Raw genomic sequence first — 21,146 nt, 5'->3', positions numbered from 1 at the left:
CCCGAAGACCTTCTCTAAAGACCTCACTCCAAAACCCCGGGTCCAGAAATGTCACCAAAGCTTTTAACCTTACATCCAAAATGTAATTTCATCTACAACTTTCTCTCCAGGGGCTTATTGTCGCTGTGCTCTTGAAGGCCACAATTTCACCATTTAGCCTCCACAGAATGAAAAGCCCCCCACACTCACACTCACACTCACTCTCTCTCTCTCTCTCTCTCTCTCTCTCTCTCTCTCTCTCTCTCTCTCTCACACACACACACACACACACACACACACACACACACACACACACACACACACACACAAACACACACACACACACACGCAGGCACATTTACAAGAGGGCCGAAACATCTGCGGTGCCATCGGCCCATGAGTTTGGACAACAACAACAAAAAAAGGAGCACCGTTTGTTGCGCGTCTCCTCTTGAATACAGAGTAATTGCTTGTCATCAATCAAAATTAATAATAGCTGATTGGGTCGGTGTGGTCAGCGATTAAAGGGCTGAAGCTGTGTCTTGCGCATCTCACTCAATGTGGACCGGGCCATTGTAGGAGCTGAGAAGGGGCGGGGGGGAGAGGGGGGTAGGAGAGAAAGGGGGGGTGACTTGACCCGTCTGTTTGGTATCCACTGGGAAAGCGGCGCCAAAAAAGGCCCTGAATGAGGAAATGAAGCGTAATTTGAGGAAGATGGATGAGTCTCCAGGGCGACGCCCACTTCTATCCTCTTGTGTTGATGATGAGCGCTCGCGCACTCACAGTGTGTGTGTGTGTGTGTGTGTGTGTGTGTGTGTGTGTGTGTGTGTGTGTGTGTGTGTGTGTGTGTGTGTGTGTGTGTGAGAGAGAGAGAGAGAGAGAGAGAGAGAGAGAGAGAGAGAGAGAGAGAGAGAGAGAGAGAGAGAGAGAGAGAAAAGGGGTGGGAAGCAGGGAAAGAGATGCGTGTGTGTGAGTTTATGTCTCACTATGTGACAAATAGTGAGAGAGAAGGACTGAGCTCGAGACCTGAGAAAGAGGGGAAAGAAAGAAGAAGAAGAAGAAGAAGAAGAAGAAGAAGAAGAAGAAGAAGAAGAAGAAGAAGAAGAAGAAGAGGCGGCGAGAACTTTTCAGTCAACGAATAATCGACGGGAATAAGTTTTGATTTTCTGGCAGGAAGCAGAGGGACCATTCAGGATTTATACGGCGGCGGAACACGGAGACGTCAGCATGCAGAGGCCGAGCGGTCCCGGCACGGCGTTTTCCATAGACTCGTTAATCGGCACTCCGCAGCCGCGGCCGGGCCACTTGCTCTACACGGGCTACCCGATGTTCATGCCGTATCGGCCGCTTGTGATCCCACAAGCCCTGTCTCATTCGCCTTTACCGTCGGCCATTCCTCCGCTCGCGCCTCTAGCGTCCTTCGCCGGCCGTTTAACGAACACGTTCTGCGCGAGCCTGGGACAGGGCATGCCTTCTATGGTGGCTCTCACCACCACGCTGCCGGGGTTCTCGGAGACCGCGGACGGTTTCTACTCGCCTCAGGAGATCACCGGGCCGAGGTTAAACGCAGACGCGGCGATCGGACGCCAGGAGAGTCCGCACGAAGAACTGCACGCGCGCGACAAAGCAGCTGAACTCCTCAACTTCTCGGAAACTTTCCAGACCGTCGCAGGTGAGAGCAAGAACCAAACAAGGTTCAAACCTGTCTTTGCGACCTCAGTGCAACAAGACTGATTAGTGATTGATGTTGTTGTTCTTGTCTCGGCTGCTTTCTGTTAAAGCTTGTTAAGAAAATGGACGGTAAAAAAATGTATGCACATAAGTTTTGTTGGACACAGTTAAAGAAACAGTTCATGCAATCTAAGTGATTTCGACACAGTGTTATTCAACACTGTAAAACTAACATGCAAAGTTATTTATTTATTTATTTATTTATTTTAAGTTAAAGAGTTTATCGTTCCAAGATAACAACCTGGGTTTATGAAAATAAAAGCTTTCATGTTTCAGATCTTTGTAAATTGACAAAGCTGTCAAAGAAAAAAGTATACAAATAAATAAAAGTCACACGTGTACATTTTGGTATTATTATTATTTTTAATTACATTTGTGGTTCATTTCGAAACCAGTCCTGGAATCCTGCTATAGGTTTTAACCCATAGATCACATATCTTTTGGCTTATATAATAACGCGCATTTCCCCCTGTCCTATGTCTGTGTGTCAGGTGAAACTAAACTGTACAGCTCGGACGATGAGAAGCTCGATCTGAAGTCTGCCGAGGCGGCGTGCAGCGAGCGCGAGGATAGCTCGGGAGACAGCGAGAACGAAAGCTTTTCGGACGGCCACAGCTGCGGCTCCAAGAGCAAACTGAAAGCGGGCTCGCACGAGCCCCTGAGCTCCACGTCTGCGGCGGCAGCATCGGCGGCGGCGGGCGCGTCTTCGGCGGGTAAGAGCCGGCGGCGACGGACAGCGTTCACGAGCGAGCAGCTGCTCGAGCTGGAGAAAGAGTTCCACTGTAAGAAGTACCTGTCGCTGACCGAACGCTCGCAGATCGCTCACGCGCTCAAACTCAGCGAGGTGCAAGTGAAGATCTGGTTCCAGAACCGGCGCGCAAAGTGGAAGCGCATCAAGGCGGGGAACGTGAACAGCCGCTCCGGTGAGCCCGTGCGCAACCCAAAGATCGTCGTACCCATACCGGTGCACGTGAACCGCTTCGCCGTCAGGAGTCAGCACCAGCAGATCGAGCAGGGCGCGAGGCCGTGACTGCGCCATGCAGCCGCCTCTGCGCGAGCTCCAAAACTCGTTTCTGAAATGCATAGAAATAAATGCATGAAGCACAAAATACGAGGGAATTAACTCGCGCAATTAAAACTCGAGCATCTAGACGGACCATTATTCGACCTAGATGTATTTTTTAAAATACTAGTTTTTTTTCTTCTTATAACGTGGCCATGTCTTTAATTTATTGCTTTGTACATAATGTGTAAATAGAAAAAAATGTGTCTAAACGACACACCCATGTGCACTATGAAAGAAAATTGTTAAAAATGACATTTTTAAACAAACAAAAAAAGTATTTATCAGTTGCAGTCTAGTTGGTTTATCTGCATGTTTCTATGGTTCCCATTGTATGGCTTTAAAAAGGCCGTTCTTTTTATGTTGTTTTCACATACGCATGTGCTCCTCCATCATCATCATCACCATCACGATCACTATCATCACCGTCATTATCATTATCATCATCACGGTGGTCTTTAGAGACCACTTATTTGTGGAAAAAAAAAGCTGTGGTTGGTAAATAAATCAAGAGTTCATGAGATCCAGTGCTACAGTTCTACTTCTAGACTGAATGGTGATGGAGAAAAAACAACAACCATAATTTCCAAACTATGACAATGCAAAAAAAAAAAAAAAAAAAAAAAAAAGCCAAATTGTAATCGCGACACGTTATTGGTCTAATTATGAATAATGGGTCCATCAACTCTTAAATTAGGCAGGATGACGTAGCATGTAATTAACCAATAGATTAATTGATATGTTGTTAACATGCATGGCGCGGTTAGTTTGGAGGAAAACGAGGATTTATTTTTCTTTTTACAATATCAATTGCAAAGAAGTCGTCGAAGACCTGTTTTTATTATTATTATTATTATTATTATTATTATTATTATTATTATTATTATTATTATTATTATTATTATTATTAACAACAATAATAATAGTTGTTATTATTATTGTTGATAATAATAATAATAATAATAATAATAATAATAATAATAATAATAATAATAATAATAATAATAATAATAATATAAAGCCGACTGTTCAGCAGATATGGTTTATTTGTAGGATTGCAAGCATAAATATCTGGGATATAACATTATTTAACATAAATTCGAATAAAATACAAAGAAGGGGGTAAATTCTGTTTGAATTTCATGATATATTTATTTATTTATTTGTTATTGTATTTTTTTTTTCATTACGTTTCATACATTTTCAGAAATGTCTTGACCCCAAAATAACTTCATTATTCATTACAGAAATGCTTATTTAGTTGTTTTTTTGTTTTTGTTTTTGCCGTTAATTAAACAAATTTCTGTGCTCGGAAAAAAAAGAAGACGTTTAGAGGCTTTTTTTTGTTGTTGTTGCTGTTAGTCAAGTTCAAGTCTAGTCTGAATGCTGGTCAACTAAAAATACTAAGCAGTGCTTTTTTTATTCGTTAAAACAATCATTTCAGAGAAACAAAACTACATTTAAACAAATATCATCTTTGAAATTTACAATTTAATATTGAAATTTAAATTCTAATAAATCGTAAGTGAATGCTGTAAGGCGATTTCTCTATGTTACACATTTGCTATATTATTATTACATATTATATTTTTGGCTTTTAAATTAAAAACAGACCTAAAGTGTTCTAAAATGTACTGACAGTTCTCAAAAGCTCTCACACAACCTGACGTTCTCATTTAATTTTGCGTATTTCAGCGTCATTTTTTCTAACTGCAAACTTATGTCCATTAAAGAAAAAAACTACTGATGGATATAAATCATGTTCTTGCACGTTTGCTCGCGGGCTTTAATTGATTTAACTTTTTTAATTTTTGTGTAATTTACGTGACAAAGGAGTTCTTTTTAATATCCGACCTACTAACCGGATGTTTTGAAGAAATTATATCTGAATTTAACGATAAAAAAAATTATAAAGTTTGCACCATGATCATTTTGGCACGTGAATAAACAGAAAGAGAGAGAGAGAGAGAGAGAGAGAGAGAGAGAGAGAGAGAGAGAGAGAGAGAGAGAGAGAGAGAGAGGTTTTGTTAATGAGTTTGAGACTCATTTGTCTCTCTTTAGGAGGCCATGTTGTCAGAGAGAAGAGTGATGGATTTCTACACTGGTCATATTCACCTAACAGTAATGATCTCCAACATCCATCACTCTCTCTCTCTCTCTCTCTCTCTCTCTCTCTCTCTCTCTCTCTCTCTCTCTCTCTCTCTCTCTCTCTCTCTCTCTCTCATTTTGCAAATAATAAACAAATAAATAAATAAATAAATAAATAAATAAGACAATGGACAAATTGATTGACAGGACAAATTCAAATGATTTTGATATTGTTTGCCATCTTGACATCACACTAACCTTATAGATATATTAATGTTCAATGTATCAACATCCTGTTGCTTTTTGTGGATTTAAAACCTTTTAGAATAGACTTCTGTATCCAAGTTAAATCCAGAAGACTATCCTCTAAACACATAAGAGTGTGCATGTCTGAAATAGTGTCCTACTCCATAGAGTACTTCCTACCACGATTAGCTGTGTTATTTTGTTTAAATACGGTTATATCCTTTATATATCCTTCATAAACGCACTGTAAATTCTCCGCTAGCAGATTTAAAGCAGCCCTAATCCTGAATATGACCGATCCAGAGCCACTAAGAAGGCAATCTGTACGTATGAATTAAAAGGAAAACGTACAGATTGCCTTCTTAGTGGCTCTTACTTTATGCTAACATATTAAGGTCAGATTTAGCAAAATGTGTCTAGTGACCATGACTTAACTCGTGACCTGTGTTCTATTTTCAAACAATTGAGATATAGATTAAAGCGGACAATTCAGGCAACAACATTTGCACAGAAATGACTTGTACTCCGTCGCTGAGGTGATGTTAATTTTTCAATATCTCATGGCCTGGAAATGCTCAGGCTTACTACTTAATGTATCGTGGAACATCATATTTGTATTTACTGGCCACCAAGGAGACATCCAGAAACCTAACCAGTGGTTATGTCGTTTAGAAATGACGACCATGTCACCTCGAAGACTCTGTACTCTTTTGCAGTTGCCTGTACACAATTAAGTTAATTGTTCGCGATGGATTCAACTTTTTACGCAACAACGTTTTAAGTCGTGGTTTCAAGTTATACATGTTGGGAACAACTTTGTTTTCTCGGGACCGGATTACGAGATGCTTAGTTTTAAGCCTCAAAATATCAACTCGTGGTCTAGTGTATGAAATCTTCATAATTATTGGGGAGACCAGGGTTCAATTGTAACGTCTCACAAAGCCCCGTACTTTAGCCTGCTAACTTGTAAGTAGAGAAGTAAAGTGTTTGCATCAGATAAAGCATTTTCTATGCTGAAATGTATTCTTAAGTGAGTGTATACACATTTGGAGCGTCATCAACCACACAAAAACAGATGCTACGTTTGTGTCATCGAGCTACATTTTTTGTACAACAATGTGATGCAGATCATTTTTAAGTAAGTGGAAACTCTTTTGCATTTAGCTAAATATCTTATACACTGTTATCGCATACATATTGTTACAATTGACCTGACAACGTTAACAATCAAATCTGATATGCTAGCTAACCTGCTTAGTAAACTTGCTGACTATCAGTCATGCTAACTCTTAGAGAGAGATGTAAACTAGCCTGTTATGGTTTCATTTGCATACAAAAAGAGAAAAAATAAATGCCACAAGGTTCTCCAGATGGGGAAATTATTTACATCAAAACTGGACTTGATGATAAATACTTCTCTCTTTTTAACCTGGTGTTGTTTTGCTGCCAGACAGAAGACTCTACTGAGCATGTGCAGAGTGTCACCACTGTTACTGACCCCTGTACTGGCAACTTTTTAAGACCACTTTGAAAAAATTGCTTACTGATAAAATCTGGACCATAAATCTAGACCATACTGTGGTCCTGTATTGCAGCTCACTTTGCAATTACTAGTTAAGAGGTTCAGTCAACTCACCATCAGAATGACCGAGTTGTGCTTGTGTGAGCTAATGTCCCAACCCAATCGCTCATCACCATATGTTTTTTATTTCCTAGCGCTGAAATACTTCGTTCTTTATTTGAAACTTTCTGCTTGGAGATCGTTACAAAATCAATAAAATCAAGCGAGTGATTCCATTTGTAATCATTTCCTTCGTGTCTCAGTAACAGTTCACAGTAAAGTTAACAGCACACTAAGCACAAGTGTTTTAATTGCTTATGTTCTATTCTAAAAAAAAACCCCCAAAACTATGCTATATAATTGTCTTCAGAATATCTTCCTTCTTAATGTAATAATTTTTAATTAGGCTGTTTGGTTACTTCTAGATGTGAGCTTGCTAATTTCCCTTGAAAGCTGAAAAACACAGGGGAAAAAATCGGAGTAGGATATCGACCTAAAATTTAGATGTTTTGACCTCAGAACGTTATTGTGTTAACAAGACACTTTTGCCAGAAATAGTTTGTCAACGTAAAGGATAATTATAGCCTTTTCTGATACACCCATACCGCCATTAGCAGTTAGCCGTGTTTGTGAAGCAGCTTTTACATAAGCGCTAATAAAGCGCTAAGAGCACAATTGTACTCTAAGACGTGAAAGCACACACCATAGCTCTTAAATAAATACTCCAACTGAACCATCTGCATACAAACATCGCAGTGTTCACAAAGCATCAACCTTTACAGACCGAGGTAAATTATCATGATTTAGCTGAACTTTCATCCAAAACAATGATGACGATTATAATAATAGCGATAATGATAATATTCAGAGCTGACAGTATAAATACGAAAGCAGCCACAAAACTTCTCTAAACCTCACTCGACCCAATTTTGTACTTAAACAGCGGTTTACTTGGTTAACACCTTAATTACGCCTCCTTCACATTAGCTAAATCGATATTATTATTAATGCTATGTGGCTGATTCCACAAATCTGATGCTATTGAATGTACAAATGCATGCAACGTGAAATAAATCACTTCAAAATGAAAAAAAAACAAACGTGTAAGTTATAAAATAATTTGTACTAAACTTTTCCCAAATCTACTTACCTGAACACATCGATCAATAAGTTCAACAGAAAGCTGCATGGTCTGAAGAAGGAAACATCATCTCGTTCACTTTTCTTTTATTTTCCTATATCGTGATATTGACTGACAGGTTCCAAGATGTCTTAATGTCTTAATGAGGGCATCTAATGATTTCCATACAATTTTGAAATAAGTCTTCTGTAGTTTAACAGTTACACAGACAACAATATAATAAATATAATGAAATCTTTTAAGGGATGCGACATTGTGCCAATAACGTACTCTGTGGTCCTGACAAGTGGCATATGATGCCCATAAGTTTTTATATAATCTAATGCATCGATTATGTAAATCAAAACATTTGAGGTGATAGCTTTAAGAATTCCCAATACATATACATTTACAGCATTTGATAGACGCTGTTATCCAGAGCGACGTACATAAGTGCTTAAACGTACATAAGTGCCTGGCTCACTAGGTTACATACTTAAGATATTATGAGTTTAAAACATTGTTCAAGTTACAATGAAAAAGTGTCAAAAGGTTTTTATTTTATTTTATAGAAATGCAAAATATAGGGAGAGAAGTGCTAGTTGAAGTGTTTCCTGAATAAGTAGGTCTTCACCCGCCTGTCCGGACCTCTAGGGGAAGTTCATTCCACCACCTTGGTGCCAGAACAGAGAAGAGTCTTGTAGTATACTTGCCTCTTACCCTGAGAGATGGTGGAACCAGTCGAGCAGTGCTGGTAGATCTGAGGGTGCGAGGTACAGTGTGAGGAGTGATGAGGGCTTTGAGGTAAGAGGGAGCTGGTCCGTTTTTGGCTTTGTAAGCCAGCATCAGTGTTTTGAACCCATAAAGCTGAGTGAAATTGTAACTACGCGTATCACCTTATGCAACTTTGTCCACTTTCTATAACAACAGACAGTATAGAGTTCACGTACATATAGAGTTCACAATACTATACTGTAGAGAAACTGTTGAAAAATGAAGGAAAACCTCCCTTTAGGATTCTCTCTTTTCATTTTAAGCCTGCATGCTAATTAGGACAACTAGGTTGATTGTGTAATTGGCATACTGTCATTGTTAGCGATAGGATGCTGTTAGCAAAACAGAGGTTTCTTCAGAGCGGTCATTTTCCAACTGTGTAGCATTGGATCAACAGTTACTGCAATGGTGGATCTGGAGGTTATCTGGAGAACCCAGAGGAAACTCATAACTCCACACGGAACGCAACCTAAGGAATCAGGATTAGCGCTAATTAGCTTAACTGCCAAGTTTCCATCACTATATTCATTACCCATCAAGTCCCTGACACCAAGGTGTTTAGTTCCTCTGAGAAGAAACAAGTTCTCCCAGGCAGCAGGATCAGTCATCAAAGGAGTCCTGAATCCACAAGGAGTGTCTGAGGTTGGATTTGGTGATGGTGGTGGTGGTGGTGTGTGTGCGCGCGGAGGACGCCCACAAGCCTGAAAATATGGGCAGATGCATCGAATCGCACAAGATAAACAAGCGATGAATTTCATCAGGGCCATCATAGCCTTAATTTGGCTGCCTAATGAGTCAGATCCAGTGGCGGAGATAAAAGTTGTCAGAGGCGCGGCTCTAATGAATTTCTTGCCACTTGTAATCAAGGTTGGCTGTCTGAGGAGCAATGATTAATGGAACCCTGGAGGATTCCCTCGGCCTTCGGCTCTCATTACGGCTAATGCATTCTCAAGCAAATTAACGCAAGGGGGGGTGGCGGAGGAGAAAGCGAGAGGGAAAGAGAGAAGAGGGCTGCAGAGAGCACAGCAGGCAGAGATTGTGAGAAGAGACTGAAAGAAAGATAGGTGAAGGCAAACAGCAGGGAGAAGGTGAGACACTCACACTGAGATTTCTGACGAGGGAAAAGAAAAGAGCCAGCTAAAATTAAACAAGGAGGATGGCGAGGATGAGGGTAAGAAAGAAAACTTGAACGGAGTAGTAGGGAAGATCTGTACGCGAAGGTTTCCGTACATCTTTAGTAAGAACCGCAGGAATACACACCAGAAGGATCTAGAAGATAACACCAGATGAGATGATACGCATAGGCAGGAAAAGATGGAGGACACATGATGAATTAATGAAAATACTGATTAATGAAAGAACAATACTCAGACATGCTACAGTATAAATCATTTTTATTCGAGTGTTTATCATGTCAATAGTCAGCCAAGCATCCGAGCTCACGCTCATGAAGTCACTTCATTATGTAAAAACAATGGAAAACTTGAAAAGGGAAGAAAAATAAACAAACAAAATGGACAAACCGCTTAATAAAAGCGACCAAAAAAACTAAACAAAAAAACAACTATTTACATCCGACGTATTTTTTTATTTTTTTTTTATTTTTACATTTTTTTTATAAATATGTCAAATGTACATCATTATACACAAAATGTACCTTAATGGTCAGGCAATGCGATGACAGACACATCGAGACCAATGCACGGTACTGAAGGGAAAAAAAAAAAAAAGGAAACTGAAAGAGGAAAAAAAGAGAAGTGCGCATGTACTTGTGGAAGTTTAGTCCGTTCAGAGCCTTCCGGTCGGCGCGCCACATCTCAAGCCGATCGGCACACAGCAGAACCGATCAAATACACGGAAAACTTTAAAGACTAGCTTTTTTTTCTTTGTCCAAATAATTCAAGCATTGACTGGCGGTAAAATATAAGGATGAAGGTCTGATGCAGAGGTGCCAACGTTACTAGCAAGAAAATGCTAGAAGGCAAAGAGAAAAAAGATAAACGATAAGGCAAAATCACGGTGTGATGATTACAATTTTTTACAAGCAGCTCCTCCATTTATTTATTTATTTATTTATTTATTTATCTATTTAAACAAATAGCTCATAGCCCCACCCACTTTCTCTGACCTCAAAGTCAGACGTGTAACATGAGCAGTGAATTTACTCTCTAGCAGGAGTTAACGTGCGGCCCTTTTCCTGTTCTACCGACGGTATCGTGCCAGTCGATATTTTTTTTCCTCTAAACCAATTCGTGCATGTTTTTGGAACAATATTATGGAGGAAAAGAACAAATCCGCAGGGTTTTTAGCGCTCCTCGGCTTCAACGATCCCTTTTTGACAAAATCTTTGGCTTTCGCAACAAGACAAAAGTCAAGCCAGCACCTAAGAGGTGCAGAAGCATTCCAGTTTTAAGATTTATCGCAAAAGACGAGTAGAGGGTAAAGAGGGATCACAGAGACCGGATGAGGACTGATAAAAAGACGAAGGAAAGAAATGCCAGCGCACCACGATGAACTGAGTAGGTCCAGTGGTTGGTTTTAGGGCACTGTGGTGTTCTGAGATGTACTTAGGCTGGAAATTTGAACTAATCCTGGTATTAATGGCTCGGAAACTATAAACGTTGGCACCTTTGCGGTTCCTACAACTCGAAAGGAACAAACGTTAACTCGTAATGTTTAAAAACGATGTACGGATCGACGTACCTTATTCTCTTTCGAAGGGTCATTAAGGTACGAGTGGAAAAGCGAAGACGAACAAACGCTCTCCAAACATAAAATACTGCACGGCATAAAAAGAAATAAATAAAAAAGAACATTTTCTCATGACTTATTCTCCGATCTGTTAGTTCCTTCCCTCGTAGCTCGTTAGCATGACATGAGATGAATCAAAGTGTTGTTTTTAATCAGTTCAGGTTTAAAAAAAAAAAAAAAAAAAAAAAGCTAGCATGGCTAATCAGGAATTTGAAACCATGCTAGTATCCTTACCAGCGATAGCTTGCATCCCGTTAAGAGTCACTAGAGAGGCAACAACGTTGGTCAAGCTTTTTTATTATTATTAATATATTTTTTTTGCTAATTATTTAGCACCTAAATGGTTGGATGAGGCAGTCAGAGGGAAACAGAAGCTACTATATACACAATTCTGTACGTAAACCGTTGTACCATCCGGAAATCCTGTTATCCTAGATCGGTACAAAATGGAAAATGTCCTCGTCAATGCATAATCAAGTAGGGAGGAGGTAAATGAGCATCTTCTAAGCACGCACACATTCACAGCAAAACGTAGGTCACTTAACAGATCTTTCATTCAATATATTTATATATATATTTATATATATATATAAAACGTGTATGTAGACCCCAGTGTCAAAGAGTCAGAAGACCACTTCAGCGGCCTCCTCGAATCGCTCTCACAAAGCCCTGATAACGAACGTATTATTCTCCGCTCGGTGTAATCATGTCCTTTAGCCTCGACTGAAGAGGTATTCTTTAGGCGGCTACCTGCTTTGATGAAAAGCTGAGAAAATTCTTTGACGCGTTTGGATGCTTAAGACCGAAAATTACATCCAATGACCTGCAGCTTATTAAATTCTACAATACAACAGGTTCAGATCTTCCGGTAATCAGTATACAGACTGTTTTCTCTCTTTTTTTCTCTCTTCTTCTTCTTTTTCTTCAGTCTTTAAAATCTAATAATAATAAAAAAAATAATACATTCTGACAAAAGCAAAAATGTTCAAATCTGAACCAAAAAAAAAATAAAAAATAAGCGCCTTATCCTAGTCCTAACCCGTTTACGGGATTTACACGTTTCTCCTACGTTAACAGTGTTATAGTGCAGCGCGTCCACATAATATATCGATAGTTTTTTTTGGATATTGAGTTTTTAAACCTGGCACATAGAGATTTACACATTGACGCGACACAATGGAGCAACGGGAAGATTTTACGACGCTAACGTGAACGGCGACACGACATACAGTGGAGTTTCCTGTAGAAATGGCTAAAGGCAGGGAAAAGGAAGTCACAGTATCATGGCACTGGGACACTGAAGGCTTACAGCACGGCGTGTTTTGGGATCTACATGATGCTAACGCTGCGGTTTATCTCGCATTGTCCGTTGTTGTTGTTGGCGTTGGGGTTGGCATTGGGATTGTGCCGCGTGCCAGTCGGCGTCGACGATCCACCGGAATCTGAAGGGCAGCCATGTTGGTTGAGGATGTCGACACATTCCTGACTTCCTGCTCGGCGGGCAAAGAACAGTGGCGTCTGACCGCGGGCGTCGCGACTCTTCACGTCCACACCGTACTGTACACAGGGTGAAATCAGAGGATTTACATAAGGAACAGGAAAACAATCATCCAATGATAAAAACCTGCTACAGCAATCGGACAAAACTCTGAACACTCAGTGCATGTTAGCGTACCTGCTAAAAATATTAGCACATTGCTTTCAGTCTGCTTAATTGGATAATAAAAGAGCCGTGGACCTTAATTAACCTTAACGTTAACAACCTCGCTCTATGCTTTGGGAACTCGAGTGCCTCCTGGTCTACATTTAATTATTAGATTGTAGGTCTTAAATGTTATCTGTTGTTGTTGTTTTTTTTTTTTAGTTAAATCGGAACAGCTGAGCGCTACACAGAGGTGAGGTCCCCCCCCCCCCCCGATAAAGTAAATGCTGATACCAAACCCATTTCAGCTCTCTGATATGCCTCAAGTGCTTGTTCATAAAAAAAGGTGTTCTATTCATCCACTAAAATTCAGCCACTGACTCATTTTAGATCAGACTCGCAGCCATGTCCTGGTAAAAAAAAAGTGTGAAAAAAAAAAGGCTACACTTGATTGCTTTCCTTAACATATCTAAAGAGGCGAAATGGAAATTGTTGGTTCTGGAACCGGAGGAGAAGTGGGACTAAAATAGCTGGACTTCAACTAAGAGTTTAGCCCGAGCTAAATTACAGGCTTTGAAGTATTATTTCACTTCACTTCAGCGCTGTTGAATTCGGATTTCTGACAGCTCAAAAATCTGCTGATTGATTTTCCGTAATAGTTCCCGGCTGTACGGAGGATCGCAGGTTAACACCTAACGGGCTCCTTTTAACACGCGAGCATCTCTTTAGCCGCACAGACATTTGATAGCACGTGTTCTGGTTTTCTTTGAGGATACGTTTCTTTTGCATTTTCTCCAGCGTCAGCGCTTTGGTAACAGTCAGGAAGTTTCCCGCTACAGGAAGGTCTTCAGGACAGAAAGGTTTACTGGTTTCATGGTAACGTGACAAGCAGCATTTTTCTGTCTCATTAGCTGCGAGAGAGAAAGAATTCAGCTGCTGAGGGAGCGGCTGTTTATAGCCGGGATAGAAGGACCTAGCGTGTAGCTAGAATTGGATAAAAAGTACAAAATGTCTGTTCTAGCTGGGAACAAAAATCTAGGGGTGGCTGGAAATATAGTAACAGGATATATATATATATATATATATTGGAAGGGGGGATTTTTGGCCTTACCCAGATTAGCAGCTGTGTAATGACCACGTTGGCCATGGCGCAGGAGAGGTGCAGGGCCGTGCGGCCGTCCCCGTCACCGTACGTCTCGTTCACCTCATCCTTAGTGCCGTGAGCCAGCAGCAGCACCACCATCCTCAAGTCGTCTTCCACCACAGCCCGCAGGAGCTGCTGCCCCAGGGGCACATCCGACTGAGGCAGGCCCAAAAGGAAGACCTTCTGCTCATATTTTGCCCTGATCCAGCGCTCTTTCTCCTCCCTAATGAGAAGCAAATAAAACAAGGAATCTTCAGCACCTTTTATAGACAGTTTTTGGAGTGTCAATCACATGTCTCAAGTTCAAGTTCAACTTTATTTCATTTCTCCCGAAGGCACTTTGTGTTGCAGGAAACAGGCGTATTACAAAAACAAACAAAAAAAACAAATAGAACATAAAGAAACAACACATTCACACAATTCACAAAGAATTAAAAACTTTACGTCGTATTTCAAAGTTTAACAGCTGATGGAACAAATGAATGTTTGAACCTATTGGTTTTACTAATAAACGATCCCGTACCTAATACCCGAGGGTAGAAGGTCAAAATCATTATACATAGGGTGGGAATCATCTGATAATATAGTCAGGGCTTTCCCCAAAACCCCTCTGCAGTATAAGCCTAGCAAAGGATTATTAGCGAACCGGATCTACCGGATCTACAAGAACGTCCTGCAAGAGGTTTCACTCGTGAAAGAGAGAGAGAGAGATGTACAGTTTTGTGTCATGCTCCATTGTCTTTCTGTTCATGCCTTCATCATTTACAGCAAATGAACCTACGAGCAGTTTGTATCATTTGCAGATTTCGAGCGTTTTTGACCGAGAGTCGCTGTCACTGCTACGCAGCCTGCACAGTAAGCAGGAACATTTTTTTCATTTGACAAGTGTGTTAATAAGACAAGTACATTGGTTTTAATCACCCAACAGCTTGCCAGTGAATTACAGCACAAAGACATGTATAAAGATCTAAACGCTTTTTCCATTATGCTAGGTTTAGTCTTGTGCTAGCTTTAAGGCCAAAACAAACACCTTTTGCGCCATTATAGCTCCTTTCCAAATGCTTCCCAACTGAGCAATATTGTCGTTAATCCTGTGGAATTTCAATCTTGTGTTTAAACATAACAGTTTTCTGCCTCCTTAAGGTCAGAATCACATCCAGGAACTCTTCATCACAGAACGTTATGGCCCATTTGACCAGCTTGTTGAACAGACATCCTGCAGATAACCAGTGAACTCGTGTACTGCTGGGAAATGAAGAAACAAGTTACGAGGCTAAAGTAATCAGTTTAATTTAGAATTTCTTTAAGGAGTCTCCAGTGTCAGGGTTTTAACCAATCAGAGACACAGCTGTGGTCCTGGCTAGAGAAGTATCCCAATCGTCACTGGGGTTAAACATGACGCGTAAACCCCTCTGAGACTAGCTGCAAGATCGGCACTGAGAGGCAGCCGACGAGAGTCTGAGAGGAATTCATCGGTCACACTCAGCAGATGCATCGTTCCACTCGATCTTTTTGCAGAACGGACAATCCGAAACATTCGTTCATCTTCTACCGCTTATCCGAACTTCTCGGGTCACGGGGAGCCTGTGCCTATCTCAGGCGTCATCGGGCATCAAGGCAGGATACACCCTGGACGGAGTGCCAACCCATCGCAGGTTGCCAATCCACACACTACGGACAATTTTCCAGAGATGCCAATCAACCTACCATGCATGTCTTTGGACTCCACACACACAAGGTGGAGGCGGGAATCGAACCCCCAACCCTGGAGGTGTGAGGCGAACGTGCTAACCACTAAGCCACCGTGACCCCGTGTGAAGCATCATTCCAAGCTCGTGTTCGGCATCCTTTTTTGTTACAGCCTCTTGTGTTACTCACAATGCTATGTCCAGCAATAACCGATAGCAAATGATGCAAGAGTCAAAGTTATATGTTGTGCACTCTGCATTCATTTTTACTTAAAATTTAATCCCGGTAATGTGGTGAGGCTTCTGGACCCCGACTCTATGGTGTCCACCTAACACACCAGTGAGTTTGTGCTGATCTCGACTTGCCTTTTTAAGGGTTAAAGCCTGGTCGCCTATCGAAAGGTTACACATTGTGAACAGCATGTCTGTGCTGGACAATACAGGAAGGAGGGGGGGACATGTTTTTATCACTGCTGTCACCGCTGTCACTCTTGCTCGGCACATCCCCACAAAGGACTCCCCAATCTACACCGGACCTTCAAGGCTCAGGGGGATCAAAGCCAGCCAGATTGAAGGGCTGAAGAAAAGAGAGAGAAGGGAGACACTGACGGTAGAATGGAGCTCAAGACGGTGCTCGAGCTTCACACTTATATCTAGCGCTCTTCATCTAACACCTCCATTCATGAAAATCCGAATCGATAGGCACCTATTTCTGAGCATGCTCAGTGCAGAAATGACCCCTCAACCTCATGCGCCAGGCGATAAGACGACTGAAAAAGGGCTCGCTGTTTGACTTGGAGGAGTGAAAGACAGAGTGGAGAAGGGGTGAGATTCGCGAGTCCCACGAGCCTCTTTTTCCATTGACTATAACCTCGCGTTCCAAATGTCAGATAAACAACAAACAGTGTAGCGATGAGATTTTTTCAGCTCCGAGAATCTCGGACAGGATTGGAACATTTGTATTTATCGTAATACCCGTCCTTCCTGGGCAGCGTGTGGAAAAATCTAGACGGCTTTTCCCTCTAACGCTTGCTAATTCTTCGACTAATTAGGTGTTAAGAATACAGAGCCACCTCTTTCCGAAGTGACGGCGACGAGCCAAACGGTGAGCCGGCACGTCACATGTTAATTACAGCAGCGCTGATTGGAGGCACAATGGTGTCTAATGGGAACACGCCCCCTTATTATCTCCTGGACAATAAGATAAGAGGAGACTCCAAATCAGCGAGCACTGGGGAACAGGCTGATATGTCAGCTGCCAGAGCTAGACCAGACCAGAGGGAGGGACCAGGGGGAGAAATAAAGGGAAACAAAAAGCATACAGACAAGAGACGAGGATTGAGAGATTGAATTGTAAAGCGAGTAAGAACCCCAGGAATTCTATATAGCAAATACATACAATTACGTAGCAAAACGGTAATTCTGTAATCATAAAGACTGTCTTATGGTATTTCAAGCTATAAGGTAAGGTGTGGAGCAGCGCAGGTTAGCGCTTAGGTAAGATGTAGCTCTCAGGAGAAGAAACCTTTTTTATTCTTTTGCATATCCCAGATTGGGAAGTTTGGTTAATTAATGGCAGCCATGATAAAGTGCCCCGGTGGACAGAGAGGGTTAAGGGCCTTGCTCGAGGGCCCAACTCTGGCATCTTGGTGGAACCCCAACCTTCAGGTCAACAACCAAGAGCTTCTTGAGCTACCACTGCACCTGGTGGTGAGGTAAAGCAGATGTTTAAAGGGAAATATTACCTACCACGGTGTACTAACAAGAACTCTTGATTATTTTCCTGTCAAGTCTTTAATTCCTGCTTTAATACGGGTTTAGGCTACTATTCACCAAACTGTAATGACATGCGAGTTGTTCCTTGTTAGCAATATTCATTTGTATGATTTTGTAATTCCGCGGACAAAAACAGATTTTTGGTATTTTTTGGCGTAAAAAACGAATTAAATTGGCAAATTTGAATAGACGAACATGGGATACTTCTTTTAAACTCCCACCGTCGAAGACACGTACTGTATGTGATTACTTTAAACCGTAGCTGTAAACTCGCAAACTTCTCGGTATATCACGGAATTTACTTGTTTTTGCGCTAAAAATCGCAAAATTTCAGAAAACATAAATTTTTTTTTAACGTAAATAAAATCGAATGCTCGTTTCAAATACACTAAACTGACACACCCGTGACACTTCAGAAGGTTTTCAGGGTCTACAGCTTTCTATCACTCAACAAGCAGGTTTCCATCAACAACTTGTCAGATTTAAATATTAAAGGGGAAAAAACGAAACAAAGGAACGTTTTTTAAGTATGCAAACATGTTTTTGTTGCCTCACTGTACGCAATTTCCTGTATCCAAGCACTGAGAAAGTCAGTAGAACAACAAAGGGGTGAGCTAATTAAAAAGGCCACGGCTTTAACTGCGTTTCCCTTAAAGTCCCCGGTCGCTCTTTACCCAGAACAAGGCACAAAGCCTGTGAATAGACTTCAGCCACAGTGAATTGCTCTTCAATGGTGTGTGTGTGTGTGTGTGTGTGTGTGTGTATCCCTCCTCCTACCCCCCCGCTCTTCAGCAGTCAGTCTTTCAAAGCTTGTTTTTCTTTTGAAGAGGTGCTGAGAGAGACCCACCCCATTGTTATCTTTCTCTTCTTTCGCTTGCACACAGAAAACATACGGCGGCAGTGAAAAGGCTCAAGACTGTAAAAGAGAAGAAGCAACACAGAGAGAGGCCCCGGACGTTCTGCCGTTCTGCGGTTTGGGACGTAGATGAAGGGGTCCACACATGTGCACTTGAGTGGAACTGCAGGGGAGAAAAAAAAAAAAAAAGGCGTCTCGGTAAAGAGTCTGCTCGGCGAACGCGGTGCTGTCGTTCGAATAGAGCTGTGCGATCAGATTTTCAGATCAAAACGCTCGATGAAATGAAGTCCGGGCTCGACCGCGTACGTCAGGTTTAATTGCTGAAACAGGAAGTGGGTAAGTCAGGGAATGGGCTGATTATGCACTATGGTCGTACATGTCTGTAGTATTCTGGAGAAGGAATGAGTGCACACACACACACACACACACACACACACACACACACACACACACACACACACACACACACAATAAAATGCAGGGGCGGGGCTAATGTGTTCTCAATAGCACACAATAAGATGAGTCATGATTTATTATCCTCAAATTAAATTTTTTTTTTAAAAGTAGACACTAATTGATGCAAGGATGTGGAGAATGCGCTAAGTACGGCGTAAAAGCATCAACACGTTGACCTGAATCCATGTAAACAGGGGTACAGGTGTTCCTATTAAAGGAGAGGCCGAGAGACCGACTGTTTTTGCTTACAGCGTTTCCCCGTGGATAAAAGTAAACAGGTCGAGGAAGAAGGGACGAGCGTCGAGTCTGCCTCGGAATCCAGTTCGAAACGGCGCCGCAAAAGCAAACAAGTAGCCGGGCGGCGTGAAGGGCTGTGGGAGAAAGCCGAGAAGCCTTGAAAAGGACACTTCCTCTCGGCAGGAGGAAGGAAAAATAAAAACGAGCGGCTTTAGCATGTCAAAAGAGAGACAGAGGGAGCGAGAAAGAGAGAGAGGAGGGAGAAGAGGGAGGGAAAGAGGGGAAAGGAGGGAGGGTTGGAGAGAAAAAAGAAAGAGTGATGAGACTGAGAGGACACTCTCCATGGGGTTTTAGGGGGTTATATTCAGGAAACCAGGCCCATGACTACCCCCCCTCAGAAACACACACACACACACACACGCACAGATACACACACACACAGATACACACACACACACACACACACACACACACACACACACACACACACACACACACACACACACACACAGATACACACAGCCTGGCATACATGCTTGCTCTGAAACATCGGGTTGCTTGGGGGACAGAGAAAGTGTTTCAAAAAGAGGGAAAATGTATTCATCACTTTCATCAGAACAGGAACTTTGCGTGTTACGGCCTGCGTCACGGATTACAGCCCAGGCAGATAGAGCGAGAGAGGGGGAGAGAGAGAGAGAGAGAGAGAGAGAAAACCCAACACAAATCCTTAATAATCTAAACAGTGAGATAAAACTCGGAAATGAAAGCCACCCCCCACCCCCACCCCCCTGTCTCGAATCCTTAGCATAATAAATTACTTAATGACCCCATGTTTCAACTAAATTATGCAGAGATAAAAGAAAAGTAGTAAAAAGGAGGATAAATTAAAAAAAAAACAGAGGAGGAGGAGGAGGAGGAGGAGGAAGGAGGGGTGATACGGGTGAAGACTTGGCTCTTGTAAGGAAGTCCCAGAAAGCCCTGAGACCTCATCAAGTGGAATGATTTGGCCGGTGAGTCAGTGACACATGAGCGCACCTCAATACAGCAGGACAAACAAGGATAATTACTCAGCGGCACACAAACACAAACCCTCTGCCGTTTCCCTCCTCCTCCTCCTCCTCCTCCTCACACTGCCCTCTCTCCCCATGAAGTGTACACTCAGGGAGAAAGATATGTGTGTACTATTCAGTAAGGTTCAGAGGTGCCAAGTGGCCTGGAGAGGCAGGGTTGTGCCTTCACAACCGATTCAGCAGAGTCCGCAATCGCAGACGCTCGAAAAAGGGAAAGCGTGGGGCGGTGGGGGTGGGGGGTGATGACTTGATTACGTTAGCCAATCACAGTCACGATGCTTGAGGTGTGTAACAATGAAGAAAACCATCCTGAAAAAGCTCACGTACCAATCTATCGTTAATAACAAGCTAGTCCATCGGACTGCTAACGTGTTCGGGTGAGCGTGTTACCGTAACAACAACAACAACAACAACTTAACACTATGGAAAATCAACTCGAGGTAAACTTTACCAGTCGTTTTGTATCAGTGTCATTCCTCTCTCACCTCACATCTATCTGATGGTCGCCGTTAGATTCAACATACGTAATAATTAATCAGGTTCCTAACACTCAGAAGCTTCTCTGTAAGATTTGTACACCTTTGTTTCTTCCTATTAATTAATCAAACGTTAATCGAAGTAATTAGGCTACGTGTAGCGAGGGCTCGAGGCAAAGCTAGCTATGCCAAACCCCCCCCCCCCCGACTCCGTCTAGGCTTTCCAAAGTACAAACAAACGGCTGTTTTACCGGCTGAGGTTTGATCTGCTCCGAGCTCGTGTCTAATCTCACAGCTTTCAGGCCCTTTATTCAGCTCAGTCTAATCCCAGCCCTGAAACGCTGATTCATTCCATGACTGTTTTGGGCGACTTGTGGCTCTGAAAGTTCTTCCATTAACCAGGGATGGGAATGTTCGTTAAACTGGTTGTGGGTCGCTCGGTTTAAAGAAGGGGTGCACAAACTTTATGTACCTCTTTAACTTTAAGA

At 41.9% G+C, this 21,146-nt stretch overlaps 2 protein-coding genes across 4 annotated transcripts in view; one reads left to right on the top strand and one right to left on the bottom strand.

Moving 5' to 3' along the window:
- The first annotated feature begins 979 nt into the window (after window positions 1-979).
- gbx1 (gastrulation brain homeobox 1) lies at window positions 980-3,601 on the top strand. The gene is made up of 2 exons (XM_027171593.2): window positions 980-1,651; window positions 2,202-3,601. Exons 1-2 carry the CDS (start codon window positions 1,207-1,209, stop codon window positions 2,738-2,740), a joined length of 984 nt encoding a protein of 327 aa, XP_027027394.1. The 5' UTR covers window positions 980-1,206; the 3' UTR covers window positions 2,741-3,601.
- Window positions 3,602-9,939: 6,338 nt separating this feature from the next.
- The window catches only part of agap3 (ArfGAP with GTPase domain, ankyrin repeat and PH domain 3), a 129,733-nt gene continuing 118,526 nt past the window's right edge, over window positions 9,940-21,146 (bottom strand). For all 3 annotated transcript variants that reach the window (XM_027171589.2, XM_027171590.2, XM_027171586.2), the window contains exons 17-18: window positions 14,067-14,322; window positions 9,940-12,870 (exon numbers count right to left, since the gene is read on the bottom strand). In XM_027171589.2, the coding sequence (XP_027027390.1) occupies window positions 12,643-12,870; window positions 14,067-14,322 (484 nt within the window). In that variant the 3' untranslated portion in view covers window positions 9,940-12,642. The remainder of the gene's footprint in view (window positions 12,871-14,066; window positions 14,323-21,146) is intronic.

Source organism: Tachysurus fulvidraco, chromosome 3, assembly GCF_022655615.1.
Source record: "Tachysurus fulvidraco isolate hzauxx_2018 chromosome 3, HZAU_PFXX_2.0, whole genome shotgun sequence".
NCBI lineage: Eukaryota > Metazoa > Chordata > Actinopteri > Siluriformes > Bagridae > Tachysurus > Tachysurus fulvidraco.
This window is presented reverse-complemented; position numbering and strand designations above follow the sequence as displayed.

What these genes read in the sequence shown, in the direction of transcription:
- gbx1 (XM_027171593.2), top strand. Translation starts at nt 1,207, where the DNA reads ATGCAGAGGCCGAGCGGTCCCGGCACGGCGTTTTCCATAGACTCGTTA. An exon ending in AACTTTCCAGACCGTCGCAG is followed by an intron (nt 1,652 to 2,201) that starts GTGAGAGCAAGA and finishes TCTGTGTGTCAG; the next exon opens with GTGAAACTAAACTGTACAGC.